Here is a 21,265-nt window from a genome sequence, read left to right on the forward strand (position 1 = left end):
GGATAAATTTGAGTCTGTGGGAATCTGATTATTTAGCCTTTAGGAATGTCTTTCTCCCTCTCCTTCTTTAGAATTATAGATGTCACCTCAGCTGTGAATGGAATACAAGATTGTGAAAGCTTCCCTATGAATAACTCAGGCAAGGCAATATTCAAATAGAGATAGTACAAATTTAGTTAGGATGTGAACCTCACCAGGCCTAAGTTTTGTTTTCCTGTAAATCATATGATTTCAGGAAAACCAGATGATATTCCCCTCTCCCGCTCCCCTAGCCTACTTAGAAACTGCCATCTTAGCATTAAAGGTTCCCTATAAGGTAATTCTGTAGTTTCTGTGCTTGTATTGGGTAAAAACTTATTGCTGGTTAGACTGTGAGGCCACTCGTCTCCACAAATGGGGACGGGGGTACAGCCTCTGGGGTGGGATTTCTTAGAATTGTTTGTACAAGGGTATATATCTCCCTGATTGTCTTCTCTCCCTTGCCTCTCTTCACTGCTACCTCTGCCTTGGTAGTGAGAGATGCCCAATTCTCACGAGACTTAATTGAATAAAGCTTCTGGTTTTTTTTTTCTGCCTTGAGAAACCGAGACACCTCTGTTTTCTTTTTTTAACTTGAGTCAGTGGTCTTTTGACCCACACACAAGACAAAGAGGAATTTTATGACACAGGATGAGGGAGGTGGTACTTACATGATAAGGAGGAATTTATGACACAAGATGAGAAGGACAGGGAGACACAGGATAATGAAGAAAAAAATTCTTTTTGGACAAGTTAAGAAGAAATTTTATGGCATTTCAAGATAAGAGGAAGAGACTTGAGGACACCCTTAAGACCTAGAGAATGAGTCCCAAACCCCCTCAGTAGGGGCTTCACAAAGTACCAGACAAGTGACCCTTAATATTCTCTTTAACCTTCGGGTACTGTTTGTATCCACATCAGTATCAGACATGGTTATACTGACTGACATTCAAGTCAGCTAGCTATCACTGACAAGACTAACACGAATGCCAGTACCTTCCCTCTCTCCATACCCTTCTCATTGATCCGACACCAGCCTGCGATGCTCAGATGGCTGATGGAAAGCCAACCCATGACACAGGGGAAGCAATCCATCTTGCCTCCACCACTACTGAGTCCTCCATTGCCTACAAATATCCTTCAATGAACCTCTTATAGATGTTTGAGCTTGGGGCCTGGGTGAAGCAATTGGCTTATTACAAAATCAATCATTTGGAGGGCCTCTGTTGCTAAATGAAGGAAGTAACACGATTAGGAGAGTCTTGACTAATTCCTCTTTTCATTTCTTTTCTATGAACTCTCAAATTAACTCTGACTCATTTAGGGAAAAGGAATAGAACACTCTCAGCAGAGGACACTGGAAAAATGATCAGAGAGGTAAGGATAAAAAGCTGTTTAGTCAGAATCCCTGTTGTTATTTTTGTTCAGTTGTTTCAGTTGTGTTCCGCTCTTCATGACCCCATCTGGTGTTTTCTTGGCAAAGACACTGAAGTGGTTTGCCATATCCTCCTCTATCTAGTTCATTTTACAGATGAGAAAATTGATGCAAACATGGCTAAATGACTTGCCCAGGGTTACACAGCTAGTAAGTTTCTGAAACTAGATCTGAACTTGGATCTTCCTGATTTCAAGCCTGGTGCTCTATTTACAATGTGCCACCTAGCTGCCCGCAGAATCCTTACAACAGGTCTATGACTAATAAAAGGCAATTGGGCTTCTAATATTCTATTGGGGAAGAGTAAAAGGGTAGCAAAAAGAATAGAGATGAGATGGTGTTGTAGCTCAAGGCTGATTTAGTCAACTTCTCAACCCAATTTCCTTCCTATGCTTCCTCCTTAAAAAGACCAAAAATCATGACCCAAGCCAAGAAGGCAGAATAGAAGGGAGAAATGCAACTGAGTTCCTGTCTACAGAATCTCCAAACATCTATAAAATGCACCCAACCAAATCATGATGGAGAAATCCAGAAAACGTCACATTGAGTCTTTCGTCAGGCCCCAGCTGGCATAAGGAGATAGAGAGGTCTGTAGACACTGGGGACAGGGTAGGGGCAGGAGCACCTTTCTGGTGAAGTAGTCCAGTGCTCAAGGAGAGGCTGTGCACCAGCACAAAAGGAGATCCCAGACCCATACTAAGGCCCTGCCACAGGGGTAAGTGCTAACTAGCAGCTTTGTTACCCACTACCCAGTTCTCAGTCAAAAATTGAGGGTGCAGTGAGGACGACCTGCATACAACTTAGAGAGATCCTGTGCTGTGTACCAAGAAAGGAGGAAGTTCAGAAACTAGCAGCAGCATTGTGGCTCAGACCTGAGGTGCAAAGAAGGGTCTAATTTCCTGTGCCTAGCACAACCTGCAGAGGAATAATCAAGGGAGGAAACTTAGACCAAAGGGGAGTCTACAATTCTGCCACTTGGAACCTAGATAGGTTTCTAGCTGGCTTACAGTGGCAGAGTACTGCAATACTCTACTCTCGATCAGACCTCAACCAAGGTCAGGAACCTACAGAGCTCACAGCAGGGGGGCAGCAAACAAACTTTGCCTTGGATCAGATCCCTTTGGAAGCACTGAAAGCTTTCAAGAAGACCCCAGCCCACCAGGGTCCGGGAATAACACAAGATTCAGTACCCCGAGAAAGCAGAACAGGACCAGCCCAGATCTTCTCTCCACAAATGTGACAGAGCCTTGCCCTAAGATCAGGTCCAAAGTCAGGAAGTAGGCTGGAAGGGTGGGCAAAGAAAAAACAAACCACACCATAATGGGCTATTTTGATGCCAGGGACACTCAAGCCACAAACAAAAAAGAGAATGACTCCAAAACATATACATACAATGCCTCATAGGAAAACACAGTTTGGGACAACTAGAATTCTATGAAGAAATGAGACAAGTGTTTAAAAAAAGAGTTTAAAAGTGTTTTTATAAATAGAATGAGAACATTTGAGGAATAAATTGGAAAATAAATGCGAGCTATATAAGAAATAACAGGAAAAGGAATTAACAGCTTTGCACAAGAGGCACAAAACCTTGTCCAAGCAACAAACTCCCTGAAAATTCAAATGAACCAAATAGAAGCCAGTAACTTTTAGGAACAAAGTCAAATAGCCAAAAAAAAAAAAAAGAGTCTAGATATCCTATTAAAAAAAATCTAATCAGAGTTGATGTCTGCATAAACAAGAAGAAAGGCGGGGAGAGGCTGATATTTGGAAGGAAGGAAGGGAGGGAGGAAAGGAGGAAGGAACGAAGGAAAGAGGAAGGTGGGAGGGAAGAAAGAAGGAAGGAGGGAGGGAGGAAGGAAGGAAGGAAGGAAGGAAGGAAGGAAGGAAGGAAAGAGGAAGGTGGGAGGGAAGGAAGAAGGAAGGAAGGAAGGAAGAAGGAAGGAGGGAGGGAGGAAGGAAGGAAGGTAGGAGGGAAGAAAGGAAGGAAGGAAGGAAGGAAGGAAGAAGGAAGGAAGAAGGAAAGGAGGGAGGGAGGAAGGAAGGAAGAAGGAAGGAGGGAGGGAGGAAGGAAGGAAGGTAGGAGGGAAGGAAGGAAGGTAGGTAGGAGGGAAGGAAGGAAGGTAGGTAGGAGGGAAGGAAGGAAGGAAGGAAGGAAGGAAGGAAGGAAGGAAGGAAGGAAGGAAGGAAGGAAGGAAGGAAGGAAGGAGGAGGGAAGGAAGAAGGAAGGAGGGAGGGAGGGAAAGAAGGAAGATGGAAGGGTCCTGCCCTCCGAGCGCCTGCTCGGGCGGGCCCACCCCGCGGTCTCGCCGGGGCACTCACCCTTGTGGCGGTAGTACAGGCGCGACCCGGCGGCGGCGGCAGCGGCGGCGTGGTTGTCGTCGTCATCCTCTCCGACCAGGTCTTCCTCCTCCTCCAGATCCCGGCTGTACTGGGAGTCCCGCGAGCTCCGGGTGCTCGAGGCCGGGGTGAAGTAGCTCTGGGGGAGCGACCACGACGCGAGGTCGGAGCTGAAGCTCGGCGACCTGGAGGCACGCGGAGGGCCGCTCTGGGAGGCGCGCTGGGAGCGGGGCAGGAGCGGAGAGACGGAGCTCTCGGCCTTGCGCAGCGGCCCTCTCTGGCTCCCTCGGGACGACGGCCCCTCCTCGCTGTCGTCGTTGCTGCCGTCCTCGCGGTTCTCGCGCCACGCGAAGCCGTTTTCCGTGGCGAGGTTGAGGGACGGCCCGCGGGACCTGCCCACCTCGTCGGGGCTGAGCGAGGACGAGCGCTTCTTGGTGTGGGGGTACACGCGGGGCGCCCCCTTGGAGGAGGAGTGGGCTTCCTCCTCGAGGGCCTGCCTCTTGCCCCTGAAGTGGTCGGCCAGCTTAAGCAGGTCCTCGGCCTTGTGCCTATACATGCTGCTCTTGCTCGGCGGCGTCGCCGGCTGGCTCGCACCCTCCTCGAGCAGCTCGAGGTCCGATTCGCTCAGCTGCACTTTGATGTGGGAGTCCTCGGGCTGGAACACCGGCGTCCCGACCTGGCCTTCCTCCACCGACGACTCGTCGTCCTCCCTCTTCCTCATCCTCAGAGTCCTGTCCTTATTCTCGTAGTCCTGGAGCACCTGGTAGAGGGTCTCCTTGCCCTGGATCCTGAAGTCCTCTACGGACACATCGACCGTTTCCTTATCGGAGGCGCGGACGTCCTGGGCCGTACCCAGGTAGAAGAGCGGCTGCTCGATCATTTCCAAGCTGCCCTTCACCTTCAGGTCCTCCATAGACACCTCGGGCACATCCAGGTCCGGCCTTGCCGACTTGCGCAAGTCCTCCCGCCCTTTGCTATCGCTGGGGCCTTCTCTGGAATTCATGGCGACCTTTCCTGAAGCGCTTTCTTTCTGCTTTCTTCGGTAACAAAGAAGTCTGTGCTGGCTTGCCCCGTCCCTTCGGTCTTCTCCGTCTCCAACAAAAAGGGACCTGGTTTCTAAGAGTAACAGTTTGTCAGTTTCTATCCCTAGGCCCCAAGCTTGGACCCCGATGCCTTTTCCTGTCCTTCCTTTATACTGCCACAAAGGGGCGCTAGAGCATCGCCAAATGATGATCGATAGACAGTGTGCGCCATAATTCTCAAAGGTTATTGCACTCTGCACATCAGATCATTGGCCGTGGCTACTGAGTCCAACCCCCTTAATTTACATAAGAGAAAATAGGCCCGGAGAGGTAGTGACTTGTCCAGGACCATAGCACTTACTTAGTGGCGGACTCTACGACTGCCTCCTAACTGTTCATCTCTCGGGGGTGGGGGTGGATTTGATTGTTTTAGCACCTGCTCTAGAAGGTTGAGGTGACAATGATAACTCATAATTCCAGAGCACCCAGGGGGGCACAAGATGCAGAATGAGATAAACACTTTTGGACGTGACCAATGTGGGATTTGCTTTGTGTTAAAAGGATTTTTCCTCTTTTTGTTCAATTTGGGGTGGACCTCGGGAGAGAAAATAAACGCTTATTAACAGTAATAGTTCTAGGCAGGCCTAGAGGGTAAAAGTACAATGAACTGGTTTTGAAAATTGTAAAACCAATGACAAAAGTAATAGGGAAACTAGTAAACTGAAAAGTGACAAGTAATCCCTTGGGAGGAATAGTTTACTGCTTGACTGAATTATTCATCTAATGTAATAATTTAAATTGAATTTGTAAAATATCTTACTTGCATAGTTTGTTAGCAGTCCCTCACACTGAATGAATCCCCGAACTGATTAATATGTGATAGATTATGGTCAATAGAATGGAGGAAAGAGGTAATGCCAGAGAAGTCAAGTCAGGCCATAGGGGTACAGGTTTTTTTTTTTTAATGGGTGAATTATCTCCTTTTACCTGTCTCTATCAAGCCAACAAGAGCCTATTAAGCACCTACAGTCTTACAATGACCTACAGACATTGTGCTAAGTGCTAGGAATACAAATGCAAGGAGAAAGACTGGCCCTGCTCTCAGAGAGCTTATATTCTAATTAGAGAAGGCTGCACAGAAAAGAAATAAAGCCTAAATGCTTTTCTTTCTGTCCTTCCTTCCCTCCTTTCTGGTTTGTGGATTTCTAATGAAGTTGTGAAGCAAAACCAAAGGATATGGAGCATGTGTACGCAGCATTTCAGCATTCACAGGCTCCGACCTCTCTAGTGAGGGGAAGCAAGTGTTTCATCATCTATTTTCCAGAAAGATTGGTCATTATAGAAAATCAGCATTCAGCTGCCACCAGGCTACCTAATGAGTGGTAAGCAAGCCCAGGTTGGAAATGGGGCAGTTGACTTGTAAATGGTTATTGTGCTTTCAGCCTGGGTGAGATAGGGAGACTCAGTCACAAAAAGACAAAAGAAAAGGGAAGAAAGGAAAAGAAGAAAATAGCTTGTATGAGCTTTCCAAAAATGTAATGGGTTGCCTTGTGTGTCCTTCACCTGAGGTCTTCAGGCAGAGATTGGATGACCACTTCTTAGAGACACTAGAAAGGAGCTTTCTATGTAGATTAAATGGTGGTATCTGAGGTCCCTCACAGTGTCAAGTATGTTTCATATAACCTTGGAATTCCATGAGGTATAAAAAAAGATTCTATTAGATAATGCTAATGACATTTTCCTCTAAAATATGAAATAATGAAAATATTTGCTGAAATTTCAATTTAAAATAGGCTTGATATATCCTTTGTTTTCGAATATGCCCAATGCAGATTTATTTATTTGAACGGCATTTAATGCCCTTACATCTTCAAGGACAGCATTACAAGATTCAAATCCAAGTTTGTTCCACAGCCAAATAAGACTTGGAAACACTAATCTAGTCATGCTGCATATGCTAAGTGGGTGTCTATCCTCTGCTTGAAGACACTCAATGAAGGCAAACACTACCTCCCAAGGCAGCCCATTCCACTTTGAACAGCTCTGATCCTTAGTAAAGAAGTTTACATCAAACATAAATGCACCTTTCTAAAATTTTTGCCCATTTCTCCTAATTTTGTCCTCTAGGGCAAGTAAAATGAGTCCAGTCTTTCACATGACAGTCCTTCAAAAAATTGAAGACAACCTATCATGTTCTCCTTCCCTACCTCCCAAAGTCTTCTCATCTCCATGCTTAACATCTTCAATTTCTTCAACCCATGGATGCTTATAAAAACATTAAATCTAGTCATAGAAAGAACTGAATAATTTTTTTGCTTATCTGGTTTTCAGTTTTCAGATTAAATATCTCATCCTAACATGAACATAAAGAATCAAGCATGGAAGTCCAACAAACCCCAGAGGATCTTTAACTTCTCTAGAAATCCAAAGAAAGGCAGATCTTGCTTTAGCAAGATGGTCAAAGGTTAGGCTGAAGCAAGAACAGTCAGTATAATGTAATATACTGAGGGAAGAACTTCTGTAGTGTCAGAGTTGGCAAAAAATGAACTGATTGGAGCTCAGGTAGGTGAACCAAAGTCTAAACCATTCTACCTCCCTGAGGCCCTTTCCCAAACAAATTAAATAGTTGAAAAAGACAAGAAGTATTGAATAGGGTGGGGAGTAATTCGTAATCATTCAACAAACATTTATTAAGCACTTATGTGCCAGGAATTTACAATGAGAAACTGAGGTCAGAGGCCAAGTGGTTTCCTTCCACAAACTTCTCTCTAGTCCCCTCCTCAAAAGGCGTAGGCATAGCTTCCCTACAATGTGTTGAAACACTACTTTCTAAATGAGCTACTTGGTCTTAACTCATCTAGCTGGACCCACGGCAATTTCCAAAAACTATGATAATTCAGGAGGACCTTTTCCTTCAGAGAAAGGTACTTTTGCTCACTTCAAATTATTTCCATTATTTTGCTTCTTCTAAAGTTCAAAAGTTATTCATACACATGAGAAAATAAAAATTGTTTTATTAAAATAGAAAAGCTGCCCGGTACATTGCATTGAAGACATTTATACAAACAAGAGCAAGTGTTACAAACATGCTACATTAGCATATGGATATTCCCAAAGTGCCTACTTTAAACATCATTTTGGCAAAAAACAATTATGTCATCCATATATTCTTCAAAAGTTGGCTAATACTGAAAAAAAATACTTCATGTGGAATCTAAATTCAGGTGCATATAAAATAAGTATAAATTGTATAGCTTATTCCAAACATTTAAAACACAAAGTATAAAATTTAATAAACAACATGCAAGGCATCTTAACATTTAGAATAGCATCTATACATCTATATGTATATATATATATGAATGTAAAAAAATTTTTTGCAACAAGGAATAAGGCATAATACATAGTATCTACAATAGACATACTATAAAGACAGAATGCATCTTCATGAAAAAAAAGTACCAGATAATATTTGATTGTCATCTTAAAAACATGGCTATTAGTTTTCTTCATAATAAAATATAAGGAATATAAGGATCATGTATTATTTACATGAACAATTAATTACTTCACTTTTTGGCAATTATTTAAGTAGCAGCAATTTGTTTTAAGACTGACATTTAAAAACCCTGTTGGTTCAATTGACTGTTCCCACCCAAATTAGGTTTGAGTCATAGGAAATTGCATAAGGCAGGATGTTTTCTTTATTGCTTAAAAAAAAAAAAACAAATGTACTTTAGAGGCCTTTTCCCTTTCATAAAAGTCAGAAACATGTCAGTGACATACCTAGCTACAGGATATAATGAGGCACTTAACTACTGAAGGGTACCTTGTCATTAAACTAACAGATATTCTTGTATTGCTCCATTAGGCGTCAATTGAATTTTTTAGAGTCTCACATTTTTCACTGACTTAACATGATCATTTCAGAAATATTTTATCTTCATTTCAGACATTGAGTTGGCAGGGAATTTACTAACACTCTATTTCTTTGTATCTGAGCTTCTGGTTCAAGTAGCTGATATGTAAACAAATACTGAAAAATACTGGGGGAACTTTCCTATTAAAGGAACCCAGCAAGGAATCCTTCTATGAAGTGAATCCTTTTATAAAGCAAAGCAAAGCAAAACAAAACAAAACATCTTTAAGGTGGGTAACAGCATCTCATTCACCAGATTCCCAACAGTAGAGCACATCTCTAAACAAACTTCAAATCAAGTTCATGTAGTAATACAATGTCAAAGATCTAGTTTTTTAGATGTTATTTGGAAGACCTATTTTCTATCTCATAATTGTAAAAAAATGTAGAAGATTTGGTAATGAGAAATATTACTTAAAAAGAAAAATACTGTGTGGTGAATTATTGAAGTGACATGTGCTTTTACTTGGTGATTGCCATAATAAAGACCATCAGTCCTGAATGTCTTTTACAATAAAGAAACATCACAGAGAATTCATTTTGCACATTTTGTAAGCAGTTATGTGCCATGCAAAACTAATAAGGCAAGTACAAGGCTGAAGAAAAAGGGGCAACATAGAGGCAGAGTTTTTGCGCTAGCAGAGGGAAGGCTACTTGAAACTTGCACCCGGGAGATGATAAGTGCTGAAAGTGGAACGTGTGATGACAAGGTTGGGCTATCAGAATTGATCAGTGACTCAATCTTTTCTGCTTCTTTATTGCAAGCCTCGATCTGGGACAGAGGGGAAAAAAAAATAAGATCATGAAAAAGTACAATCACATTGGGTCAGGCAAGTTTTAATTTGATCCAGCCAAATTTGGAAACATGCATATTCTGGATAAGGCTTAACTCAGGTCACTCCAGTGATTCAAGCTCAAGGTCGTTATGTAATGAGATACTTGTCATCTGCTGTACCTGCCATGGTACCCCTGAAGCCATTTTATCTTGCTGCCTGGATGCTGCCCCCTTCTAGCTACAGAATCATAATTAAATCGATACTGCCATCGTAACTGGAAAGGCTGTGTTGTTACTCAACTGTTATATGGCTCCATTCACCATCTGAGTGACTTCTCAAATCAAAACACTCCTTTCTGGTTACCATTCCTTGTCCTCTGTATCTGTCTCCTCCTATTAGAATATGTCAGTTCCTTGAGGGCAGGGACTGGGTTGCTTTTGTATTTGCAACCCAGCATTTAATAAATATTTTAAATTCATTTTTCATCCAATCATGTGCAAAAGCCTGATATTCTCTTCTCACATATTAATCTAGGATATCCTTAGTATATGTGCGGACAATTTTCAAAATTTTATAGAAATGAGAAAGCATGTTATTAAAATTTTTTTGATGATAATACTTTTTAAAAAATCATCTTTTCCACTCTTTTGGAAATTTCCTCATTGAGATACTCTGAAAATTAATCTGAACTCCTTTAAAGCTGTTGCCTCAAGCACATATTTCCTTGTGTATCTGTTTAGTTGAGGAATTCTCATATTCATTTTAAGTGTTTTTTTTTCTACTTCTTCATATTCTATATTTGATAAGGTAATATTAAGCACCTGAATGTGGTAGGTACAGTCATTAGCCACAGAACTGTTATGAGGATCAAATGAGATAGATGTATAAATATGGGAAGTACCTGAAATAAAGTACTAGTAATCACAGATGACATTTTTATATCACTGGTGAAAATAGGTTGCTACAGAAGGATTGAAAGATCTGCTTTATTTCACATCTATTTATTGTCTTGCTCCTGGGTTCATATGACTGCTTGTCACTGTTTTGTGAAGTGCTACCATTTGATTTGCCTGTTATTTTTCTTCTTTACGATGTTTTGCAAATGAATTTGTATACAGTTTGTGCACCAATGAAGTTTGTGTGTCTTTGACAAGTATGAGCTGGCTGTGGTTTTGGGGTTCTTTTTACTTTCCTGTTGTCAAGTGTTTTACATTGTTTAAACTGTTCTAGGAGATAGTGAGAAGAGCCAGTCTTTATTTTTATCTATTTCTCCTTTTCAGAGTCCATAGCTTAAATGGGCTGGTTTATAGTTGTATAGTGTCTTCTAACTCATTTGTCCTTCCTTTAATTTGGTGTTGGTTTTGACTTTTGTTCCAAGTAGAAAATAATATGACTAGAGTAGGTCCTAAAATGAGCCCCACTGGGAGCTCTCATGCCAGTGTGCAGTGGGTTTCCAGTACTCTATCCACGATTCAGATTGTTCTTTTTCTTTCATATCCTAATTTCTTATTTTTTTATTTAATATATTTAGTTTTCAGCATTGATTTTCACAAGAGTTTGAATTACAAATTTTCTCCCCATTTCTACCCTCCCACCCACTCCAAGATGGCATATATTCTGGTTGCCCTGTTCCCCAGTCAGCCCTCCCTTCTGTCACCCCACTCACTCCCCTCCCATCCCCTTTTCCCTTCCTTTCTTGTAGGGCAAGATAAATTTCTACGCCCCATTGCCTGTGTATCTTATTTTCTAGTTGCATGCAAAAACTTTTTTTTGTTTGTTTTTGAACATCGGTTTTTAAAACTTTGAGTTCCAAATCCTCTCCCCTCTTCCCTTCCCACCCACCCTCCCTAAGAAGTCAAGCAATTCAACATAGGCCACATGTGTATCATTATGTATAACCCTTCCACAATACGCATGTTGTGAAAGACTATATTTTGCTCCTTCCTAATCTATCCCCCTTTATTGAATTTTCTCCCTTGACCCTGTCCCCTTTCGAAAGTGTTTGTGTTTGATTACCTCCACCCCCATCTGCCCTCCCTTCTATCATTACCCCCTTTTTTTTATCTTCTTCCTCCTTCTTTCCTGTCGGGTAAGATACCCAATTGGTATTCCCTCCTCAGGTCAAATCTGATGAGAGCAAGATTCACTCATTCCCCCTCACCTGCCTTCTCTTCTCTTCCTACAGAACTGCTTTTTCTTGCCACTTTTATGCAAGATAATTTACCCTATTCTCTCTCTCCCTATCTCCCTCTCTCAATGTATTCCTCTCTCATCCCTTAATTTGATTTTATTTCTTTTAGATATCTTCCCTTCATCTTCAACTCACTCTGTGCCAGCTCTCTCTCTCTCTCTACACATACACATATACATACATACACACTCACATATACATATATATATATAAATAAACATATATATACACATAAACATACATTTATATATATACACATAAACATACATTTATATATATATATGCATAGTCCCTTCAGCTACCCTAATACTGAGGTCTCATGAATCATACACAATATCTTTCCATGTAGGAATGTAAACAAAACAGTTCAACTTTAGTAAGTCCCTTGCAATTTCTTTTTCTTGTTCCTTTTCTTGATTACCTTTTCATGCTTCTCTTGATTCTTGTGTTTGAAAGTCAAATTTTCTATTCAGCTCTGGTCTTTTCACTGAGAAAGCTTGAAAGTCCTCTATTTTATTGAAAATCCATATTTTGCCTTGGAGCATGATACTCAGTTTTGCTGGGTATGTGATTCTTGGTTTTAATCCTAGCTCCATTGACCTCTGGAATATCGTACTCCAAGCCCTTCGATCTCTTAATGTAGAAGCTGCTAGATCTTGTGTTATTCTGATTGTGTTTCCACAATACTCAAATTGTTTCTTTCTGGCTGCTTGCAGTATTTTCTCCTTGATCTGGGAGCTCTGGAATTTGGCGACAATGTTCCTAGGAGTTTTCTTTTTGTGATCTATTTGAGGAGGCGATCTATGGATTCTTTCAATTTCTATTTTACCCTCTGGCTCTAGAATATCAGGGCAATTCTCCTTGATAATTTCTTGAAAGATGATATCTAGGCTCTTTTTTTGGTCATGGCTTTCAGGTAGTCCAATAATTTTTAAATGATCTCTCCTGGATCTATTTTCCAGGTTGGTGGTTTTTCCAATGAGATATTTCACATTGTCTTCCATTTTTTCATTCCTTTGGTTCTGTTTTATAATATCTTGATTTCTCATCAAGTCACTAGCTTCCACTTGCTCCAATCTAATTTTTAAAGTAGTATTTTCTTCAGTGGTCTTTTGGACCTCTTTTTCCGTTTGGCTAATTCTGCCTTTCAAGGCATTCTTCTCCTCATTGGCTTTTTGGAGCTCTTTTGCCATTTGAGTTAGTCTATTTTTTAAAGTGTTGTTTTCTTCAATATATTTTTCAGTATTTTTTGGGGTCTCCTTTAGCAAGTCATTGACTTGTTTTTCATGGTTTTCTTGCATCCTTCTCATTTCTCTTCCCAATTTTTCCTCTACTTCTCTAACTTGCTTTTCCAACTCCTTTTTGAGCTCTTCCATGGCCTGAGACCAGTTCATGTTTTTCTTGGAGGCTTTTGTTGTAGGCTCTTTGACGTTGTTCTGGCTGTATGTTTTGGTCTTCTTTGTCACCAAAGAAGGATTCCAAAGTCTGAGACTGAATCTGGGTGTGTTTTCACTGCCTGGCCATGTTCCCAGCCAACTTACTTGACCCTTGAGTTTTTCGGGGTATGACTGCTTGTAGAGCAAAAAGTACTTTGTTCCAAGCTTGAGGGGATACGCAGTTGATTTCAGAGGTATTTTTTTTTTACAGCCAGCTCTGCCACACCAGCACTCCTCCTTCCTCAAGAACCACCCACCCGGACCTGACTCTAATGTTCTGCAGGCTCTGCACTCCTGCTCTGATCTGCCACTTAATTCCTCCCACCAGGTGGGCCTGGGGCCAGAAGCAACTGCAGCTGTAGTTCTGTAACTGCCCCACCTTCCCTGCCCCGGGGCAGTGGCCGAACTGTGAACTCCTTTGTTCCCTGTGTCCCCAGCAGCTTTTCCCACTAATCTTCTCTGCTGTCTTTGGTGTTTGTGGCTTGAGAAGTCTGGTAACTACCACAGCGCACTGATTCAGGGTGCTAGGGCCTGCCCCGCCCGGATCCTGGTCTGGTGGCCCACACTGGGCTCTACTCCGCTCCTCTCCCAAGTCCCAGCTCCGTGCATGATAGACCTCACCCAGAGACCATCCAGGCTGTCCTGGGCTGGAGCCCTGCTTCCCTCTGCTGTTTGGTGGGTTCTGCAGTTCTACAACTGGTTCAGAGCCATTTTTTATAGGTTTTTGGAGGGACTCGGCAGGGAGCTCGCGCTAGTCTCTGCTTTCCAGCTGCCATCTTGGCTCCGCCCCCCATTCATATTGTTCTTGATGAAAACATTCATGGTGTCAGGTGTATCTGTGTGAATTTATGAGTCACTCTTATATTAGGCTGCAATTTGTATTCTGGTTTAATTTATGAGGACAATATCAATATAGATATGGTTGAAATCCTCCCGGTTCAATGGTTATTGGGCAAAGTTCTCCAGCAACTAACCAACAGTGAAATTTTATAGAGATTGTCTAAAAATTGTGATTCTTAAAATCTTTTGCCCCTTTTCCACCAGTTAATTTATTTAAAATTTAGTTACCAATTAAAAAGCAAAAAATGCTAAATTAAAAATGTAAACAAATATCTAGCAATGTGTATTTCATTACAATTCAGTGTTAAATCTTACCTGTAATGCTTTTGGATAATGATCAACAGGAATGATCAGAATCACTATTTCTGATTCAATGCTTAAGTAGCCAAATACATCACACTGTGGAACTGAAATGTGCAAGCGAATTTTCTCAAGTATTTCCAGAACAGTTATGGGTTTTTTGGTTGTTACCTAGAAAACGACAGATTTTTAGTGACCTGCAGTACTGGCTCATGTGCAAAACTACATTTCATTAGTTTGCAAGTTCAGACCATATTACAATGAGGTCCTGCTGGTAACTAGACTCAAATTCAATCTCATAGTTACTTGTATTAGGAGGCCCTTCTGTATACCACCGGCCATCTGAACTAGCAAGGAAAAATCTTCTACCAAAAGTTATTTCTTTGAAAGATTTTTTTTTTGAGCTAGAGGTACAGGAAGTTAGTAACTGCCTTATGTAAAAATGTATTTTTATCTAAAACCCATAGGTATGAGCATTGGCACACCCACCATTTTGGGGTCTTACCCCAGAGTCTGTGGTAAAAGGCGAGATGATATACAACTGGAAAAAAATTGTATAGAGTACAAGACTTATGTGGGGAATAGCTCTATGATAAAGAAATGAACTAGTTCCACAGGTACTCTTTTGGGGAAGCTTCACTGTTGTGAAAAGAAATAAAACCACCTAGACTCTTTAGAGCCCTAAAATCATGAAGCTCTTTGGACTTGTGGGAGCTTAACTAGATAGATTTATTCCATTTGGTCCCAGCACCTAACCAAAGTCAGCATGCTGACGGGGATTTTTTTGAGCAAAGACATCAGGCTATCTGTGAAACATAGGAGGTGTGTCATTAATGCCTCTGTAAATACTGGCTGCAGTCATACACCACAGGGAAAAGTCTTTATATATGAAGTTTGTGTGAAAAAGATCTACATCAACCTTTCTGATCATACTTCTGAAATAACTTGTATTCATACCGTGCCTCTTTATGACAACCCTGAAAGAGGTAACAAATATTTCTTATTGGTCTTATTCCTCAGATGAGGAAACTGAGAGGTTAAGTGTTTTGCTCATGGACATACAGCTATCAGGATTCAAACCTAGGACTTCTGCTTTGCAGCACTCTTTTTTGGCCCATATTGTTTTTCCCTACATAGCCATTCCCTTAGGTAAAGTGATCTTTAAATTTCAAAGAATGTCTCTATCTGTGAAAATGGTTTTCCTAAAGTGAAAATCTGACCATGTCACCCCACTCTTCTTCCCACCCCCAGCTCAATAAACTCCAGTGACTCCCTGTCACCTCCTGGATCAAATATAAAATCCTCTTTTTGGCATTCAAAGTCCCTCATAATCTGGCCTTCCCTTTCCAGTCTTCTTGCTCCTTCTGCCCCACCATGTACTCTTTGATCCACTGACCTGGGCCTCTTTTCTATTCCTTGAACAAGATACTCTATTTCTTGACTCTGGCATTTTCTCTGACTTTGTCTCATGGGAAAATGAGCATGGAATGCTCTCCCTCCTCACCTCTGGCTTCTGCCTTTGCTGGTTTCCTTCAAGTCCCAGCTAAAATCTCATCTATTACAGGATGCCTTTCCTGATTCCTCTTAATTATAGTGCCTTCCCACCCTTGATTATTTCCATTTTATCCTGTATATGGCTTGTTTGTACATAGTTAATTTGCATGTTTCTTGCCCATTAGATTTTGAGCTCCTTGAAAACGGAGGTTGTCTTTTACCTTTTTTGTAGCCCTAGCACTTAGCACACTTAATAAATCTTTATTGACCATCATTCTCCCTCCACTGTGTAATTTCGTCATTGCTGAGATCTCATTGCAGAAACTTCCTCTACTTATTTAGACCAGTCAAGCAATTAACAAGCATTTATCAAGCTACTTTGTGCCAGGCACTCACTGTGGATACAAAGAAAGGCAAAAGGCAATCCTTGCTCTCAAGGACCTTACAGTTCTAGAGTATTGCTTGGGGCACTGAAATATTAACTGCCTTGTCCAAAGTCACAACATGCCAGAGACTAGACTTGGACCCAAGTCTTTCTGACTTCAAGGATGGTTCTTAACCATCTACTTCCATAGCTATCTCTCATCGCTCTGTATTGTACCACTTGTACATGCATTGCCTAGTATTACTCAATAATCAAGACTTTGGTTCTTAGCATGATGGTTTATTCACTAGATGGCAGCAGTCTTCAGTAGATGCTATTAATATACCAAAACTCTGTCAAAGTGATAAACTTGGATTTTAAGTGGACTTCTGATAGACTAACAGCTCCTCCTAGTGAGAACAGTCACAAGTCAAATAAACAAATTAGTCTGGGATCAGAGCTGTCAGCAGAGACACATCCTGACAATGTACTGGTTACTGTATACCCCAAGCTGTTGAAGCTTAACTGTGACAGTTACAGATATTAAAATTACCCAAATTCAGTACTATTTTGTCTTTTTACTCTCAACAAATATTGTTTAAGAAAGAGCAAATTATTAATAATAGACCTGCATTCATTTCTGTAAGATGAGGCTTGGATGGTATCTAATGTCCTTGGCTTAAATGTTATATGAAAAGTTTACTTTTCTGAATTACAAAACTAAAACCTTAATTGTTAAAGTGAGTTTACAAAATTGTTTTAAAAGAAGATGTAGCTCTTCTAAAATTTCTAATATTTTCTTAGTTTTTACCTTAGCAATTGTATCCAACTTTTCCTTGTCAAATAAAACTCTTAACATCCCTGCACACAATGGGCAACACGCACCTGTACAACAGAAACCAATGAAAATAAAGCAAATTGAAAACATCTGGGTAAATAATCAGCCCCTATGTGAGGCTGTACAGAGATACGTATGTGAGGTTGGAAGTATAAGCATGACTTGGGAAATGAGCTGTTGCATAAAGGGTAAGAGGAAAGAAAGGCAATTTTAAAGATTTGGTCCATAGGACTTGCTGCAATATTGCAGAGAATAAAATCTGGATTTTAAACTGCCAATAACCAACATGTATGAATTTTCATGAACCCACCAGGTGAGATGACTGGTTTGCATCCAGTTGCTGGAAGAGGAGGACACTGGACTGCAGCACACTCTGTGAAAGAGCTGTATTCTGAGAGAGCTCCTACAGCCTGACAGGGGCCAGAGTAGTCCACTGCCACCCGATCAGAATAGGCAGCACACACATTACTGTAGGTTTCACCATTGTGTCCACAAACGGGTTTTGCTGATTTGCAAAAGGGCTGAAAGGAAAAAAAAAAAGATTTACATTTAACTTTGGTTATGTGGAAACTCTCGTGGAACCAACAGAATCCTAAGGGAATTTATTCTTTCTCATGGGAAAAATAAAAGGCACAGGGGCAAATTCCAGAGAGATTCTATGTTTTATCAATGGGCCAAACAATAGCCACTTGGGCCATTCAGAAAAGATTACTTTCTCACCCTCCTCTGGCTCCACTGATATGTGTTCATCCACTGTGAACTAATACATTTATATATAATTATAACTAATGTAAATTATAATTATTCATAATTATAATGAATAAAATTATATACGAAATGCTATTTATTGCATTAGGGTGTTTTTGCTGATGTTTATCAGTTATTTTCTACAATAATATGAGCAAATAATGTTTCAATATACTGTTATTAGATATATATGTGTGTATATACATTTTTTTAATCACTAAGAATTAAAAAGCCTACTCTGTCACTGTGAAACATGGAAGGCAGCGCTATTCTAGAGCTAAGATGACGCAAAGAATCAAACTGATATAAGATCAAATTTTATTGCTACGTAATGACCTAAACACATGTGGGGAGGGAAAAGAATTCCAGTGCCTCTGCAACATATATATATGAGTCAGAAATCCTGGGTCCTAGTGCCACAAGTTCCACTTAACTAGCTGTATGATGTCTGGCAAGTCACGCTACCATTCAGGACCTCAGTTTCTTTGTCTGTAAAATGGGAATAATACTTGCACGACCTCACAGGGTTGCCAAAACCAACAAATAAAATAAAGTACTAAGCATATTACAAATGCAAAATACAATATAAATGCCAAGCATGACAATTACTAATACAGTTATTGATAATAATACTAACTGCCATTATCTATTTTTTTTTTGCTTCAATATTGGCTTCATCTAAACCTTTCCAAGTAGATTGGTAGGTATCTTTTCCATAAAGGTCTCAAAAATACCCCTTATGTGCTTAAAACATACTATTGGAGAATAGTTGGGGATGTTATAAAGAGTATTCTTTCATGGGTGTGGGCTGGACTAGATAACTTCTGAGGTCCCTCCAAGTGTGAGATTCTGTGATTCTATTACGTGGGTTCAAAATCTGGTGACCTCTGACAAGTCACTTAAACTCTTTCATTCTCACTCTCCTTAAATGTAAAAAGCTGAAACTGAACTCTAAGATCCCTTCCTGATCTAAATCCTATGACTTTATATTTTTACTATCAAAACTTTAATTTTGGAGTTTTGCAAACATCTATCAGGCAATTGGTGGATATTGTAACTTGTTGAGAATAAAACAATTGGAGAAATGCAGCTTCTTTATACATGGAGAAGAAACATTCCAGTTGCTTGGAATTTTCATTTTAATCTTAATCTTCAAATAACTTCACGATACTTTCACATTAAAACAGGATCAACAATCACATGCAGTAAACAGAACAGCATCCCTTGCTAATTGTATGTCTCTCACAGATCTTAAAGTCACTGTGATTTAGTTACAAGAGTCAAGACTTTGTGTGCTAAAACCAAGGGGATTAGGGAAAAAAGAACTCTAGATGTGACTGTGTGCCTGAATCCCGAATGGTAGCATACTATAGTTATTTTCCTTTTGCACAATAAATACAATTATTTTGTCAAAAAACAAAGCAGTATTCAGTTCAGTTACTTTACAGGTATTAAAGTTTGAGATGTGCATTTATAGAACGAATGTAAGTGTGATGAACTCCCTCAATCATGTGTGGTTTTGATCTTATTTAAACGCAGTTGCTCTGTAACTGCAAACTCATATGGGGCAATGGATCTGGCAGAAAAGAGAACTCTGGAGACAAGGCTGACTCAGGATCTGGAGAAGTGAAAATCCTAAGCAGGAAAAGCCAAGAGGAAAAGAAGGGAGAAAAGACTGCAAAATAAGAACAAAGCACAAATCCAACCAGTTGTAATTGGAAGAATAAGCTGTATACTTGACTTAGGCTGGAGTCCTGGAAGAGACCATCTGTGCCACCTATGGTGTAAGAAAGAGCCAACATTGGTGGGTGGTTTGGAGGGGTCAACCATTTGAGCTTGATTTTGTGTAATGTAATTAATGCTAGAAAGGAAGGGCTTATCTTTCTCAAGGACCAAAGGCCAAAAAGTCAGTTTCAGAATAAACAAAGTGGAAGTGAGAAGCTGGCCAAAGTTAAGATTCTACAACTAAGATATTTACCTGTAATTTGCCTGCTTATTTTATAATTTGTACTCTAGGGTTCCTTAGATTGTAAAAAAGTAGTTCTTGCTTTCTAAATATCTGGCTGAATGTCATGTGATAACTTCAGAAGGGGTTCAAGGAATAAGGTGAAGTACTTAAATGTCAAGATCATAGTCTAAAGAAAATAATCTATTTTATCCCTTTGTTTGCAGTAGATATGAGTGTCTCCTAAGGAAGGCAGCCCTATTTTTGGTAGTGCCCCTGGTATTTTCATCACTGATGCATTTCCCAAGTAAGAGCATAAACTGTACTTCCCACCCAGGGTCTGGCTTGTATAAAACCCAAGCTATAGTAAGGGAACAAAGACACTAAGAAATATCAGAGATGTGTTTTAAGTGATTTATTTTTAACATTATGTAATTATTTTTCAGTGTACATCTACTTGTTTTTCTTTTGGAAGAGATTTCACTTTAGAAGCATGATTTATTTGTATCAACACAACACATCTTGACTCTAATAATATACATGCATATGAGGGATGCCTTCAAAAATAGGAAGAAGCTCACCAACATTTCAGCAGAGTAGGAAAGGGAATAAGCACTTATTAAGTACCTACTATGTGCCAAGCACTGTGTTAAGTACTTTATAAATACTATCTCATTTAATCCTCACAACAATCCTGGGAGGTAGATGCTATTATTATCCCCATTTTCCAGGTGAGGAAACTGAGACAGACAGGTTAAGTGACTTGCCCAGGCTCACAGAGCCAGTACGTGCCCAAGACCAAATCTGAACTCAGGTGCTCAGTGAACCATTTTCATTCACTGATGAGTACAATGGAATTAAGTAACTCAGTAATTCAAAAATTTGTTTGATAGATGTTCTCAAATATATGTATTTCTATCTGTGCTTCCAAAAAGCATACACTTATTTCATTCTTAGAAATAATTTGTATATTTGTTAGAAAAATAGGAAAAAAAGAAAAATTAAAAAAAAGAAAAATCACATAACTGTACCTGACATGGGCCTTTGTAAGACACATTTTTTCCTCTTTGGTATAAAGTGCAGAGGTTGTTGTGCTCTACATTGTCTGTGTCACAAACAGGATCCCGAATCTGGTCACAGCTAAGTTGTCGAGGAACACATTCATACTGGTTGCACCCAAATTTATCAAAAGTGGTCAGGCAAACCTGAGGTTTTGGTATGCATCTAAAAATGGGAAAAAAAAAAGAAAGTATCTCCATTACAGAGAACTACTCATTATGTCTACTTTTTGGGATAGTCATTTATTACTGATGCACTTATGAAAGTATAGTTTTAGCCAAGAATCTGAAGTTTTATACTTTGATACTTCAAAAGATCCATGATCTCCTTCAACACAGATCTAAAACCTTCTTACTGTATCTGATATTTGATCAACCTTGACCTAATCCTTTATACCTTAGATGATGTCTGTTCAACTCATCCTTAGAAGATGGTTTCTGACTCCACCAGCTCATCCGAACTGAGCTCTCCAAAGTTACCAACAATCTCTTAATTCCTACATCCAATGGCCTTTTCTCAGTCCTTCTTCTTGACCCCTCTACAA

The 21,265-nt window shown here is 40.2% G+C and overlaps 1 protein-coding gene across 1 annotated transcript in view; it reads right to left on the reverse strand.

Moving 5' to 3' along the window:
* Positions 1–7,810: 7,810 nt before the first annotated feature.
* Positions 7,811–21,265, reverse strand: part of RECK (reversion inducing cysteine rich protein with kazal motifs) — a 78,496-nt gene continuing 65,041 nt past the window's right edge. Inside the window, exons 17-21 of the mRNA XM_036741728.1 lie at positions 20,694–20,886; positions 17,281–17,491; positions 16,944–17,017; positions 14,290–14,445; positions 7,811–9,503 (exon numbers count right to left, since the gene is read on the reverse strand). Of these exons, the coding sequence (XP_036597623.1) occupies positions 9,291–9,503; positions 14,290–14,445; positions 16,944–17,017; positions 17,281–17,491; positions 20,694–20,886 (847 nt within the window). The 3' untranslated portion in view covers positions 7,811–9,290. The remainder of the gene's footprint in view (positions 9,504–14,289; positions 14,446–16,943; positions 17,018–17,280; positions 17,492–20,693; positions 20,887–21,265) is intronic.

This window comes from Trichosurus vulpecula, chromosome 1 (genome assembly GCF_011100635.1).
Source record: "Trichosurus vulpecula isolate mTriVul1 chromosome 1, mTriVul1.pri, whole genome shotgun sequence".
NCBI lineage: Eukaryota > Metazoa > Chordata > Mammalia > Diprotodontia > Phalangeridae > Trichosurus > Trichosurus vulpecula.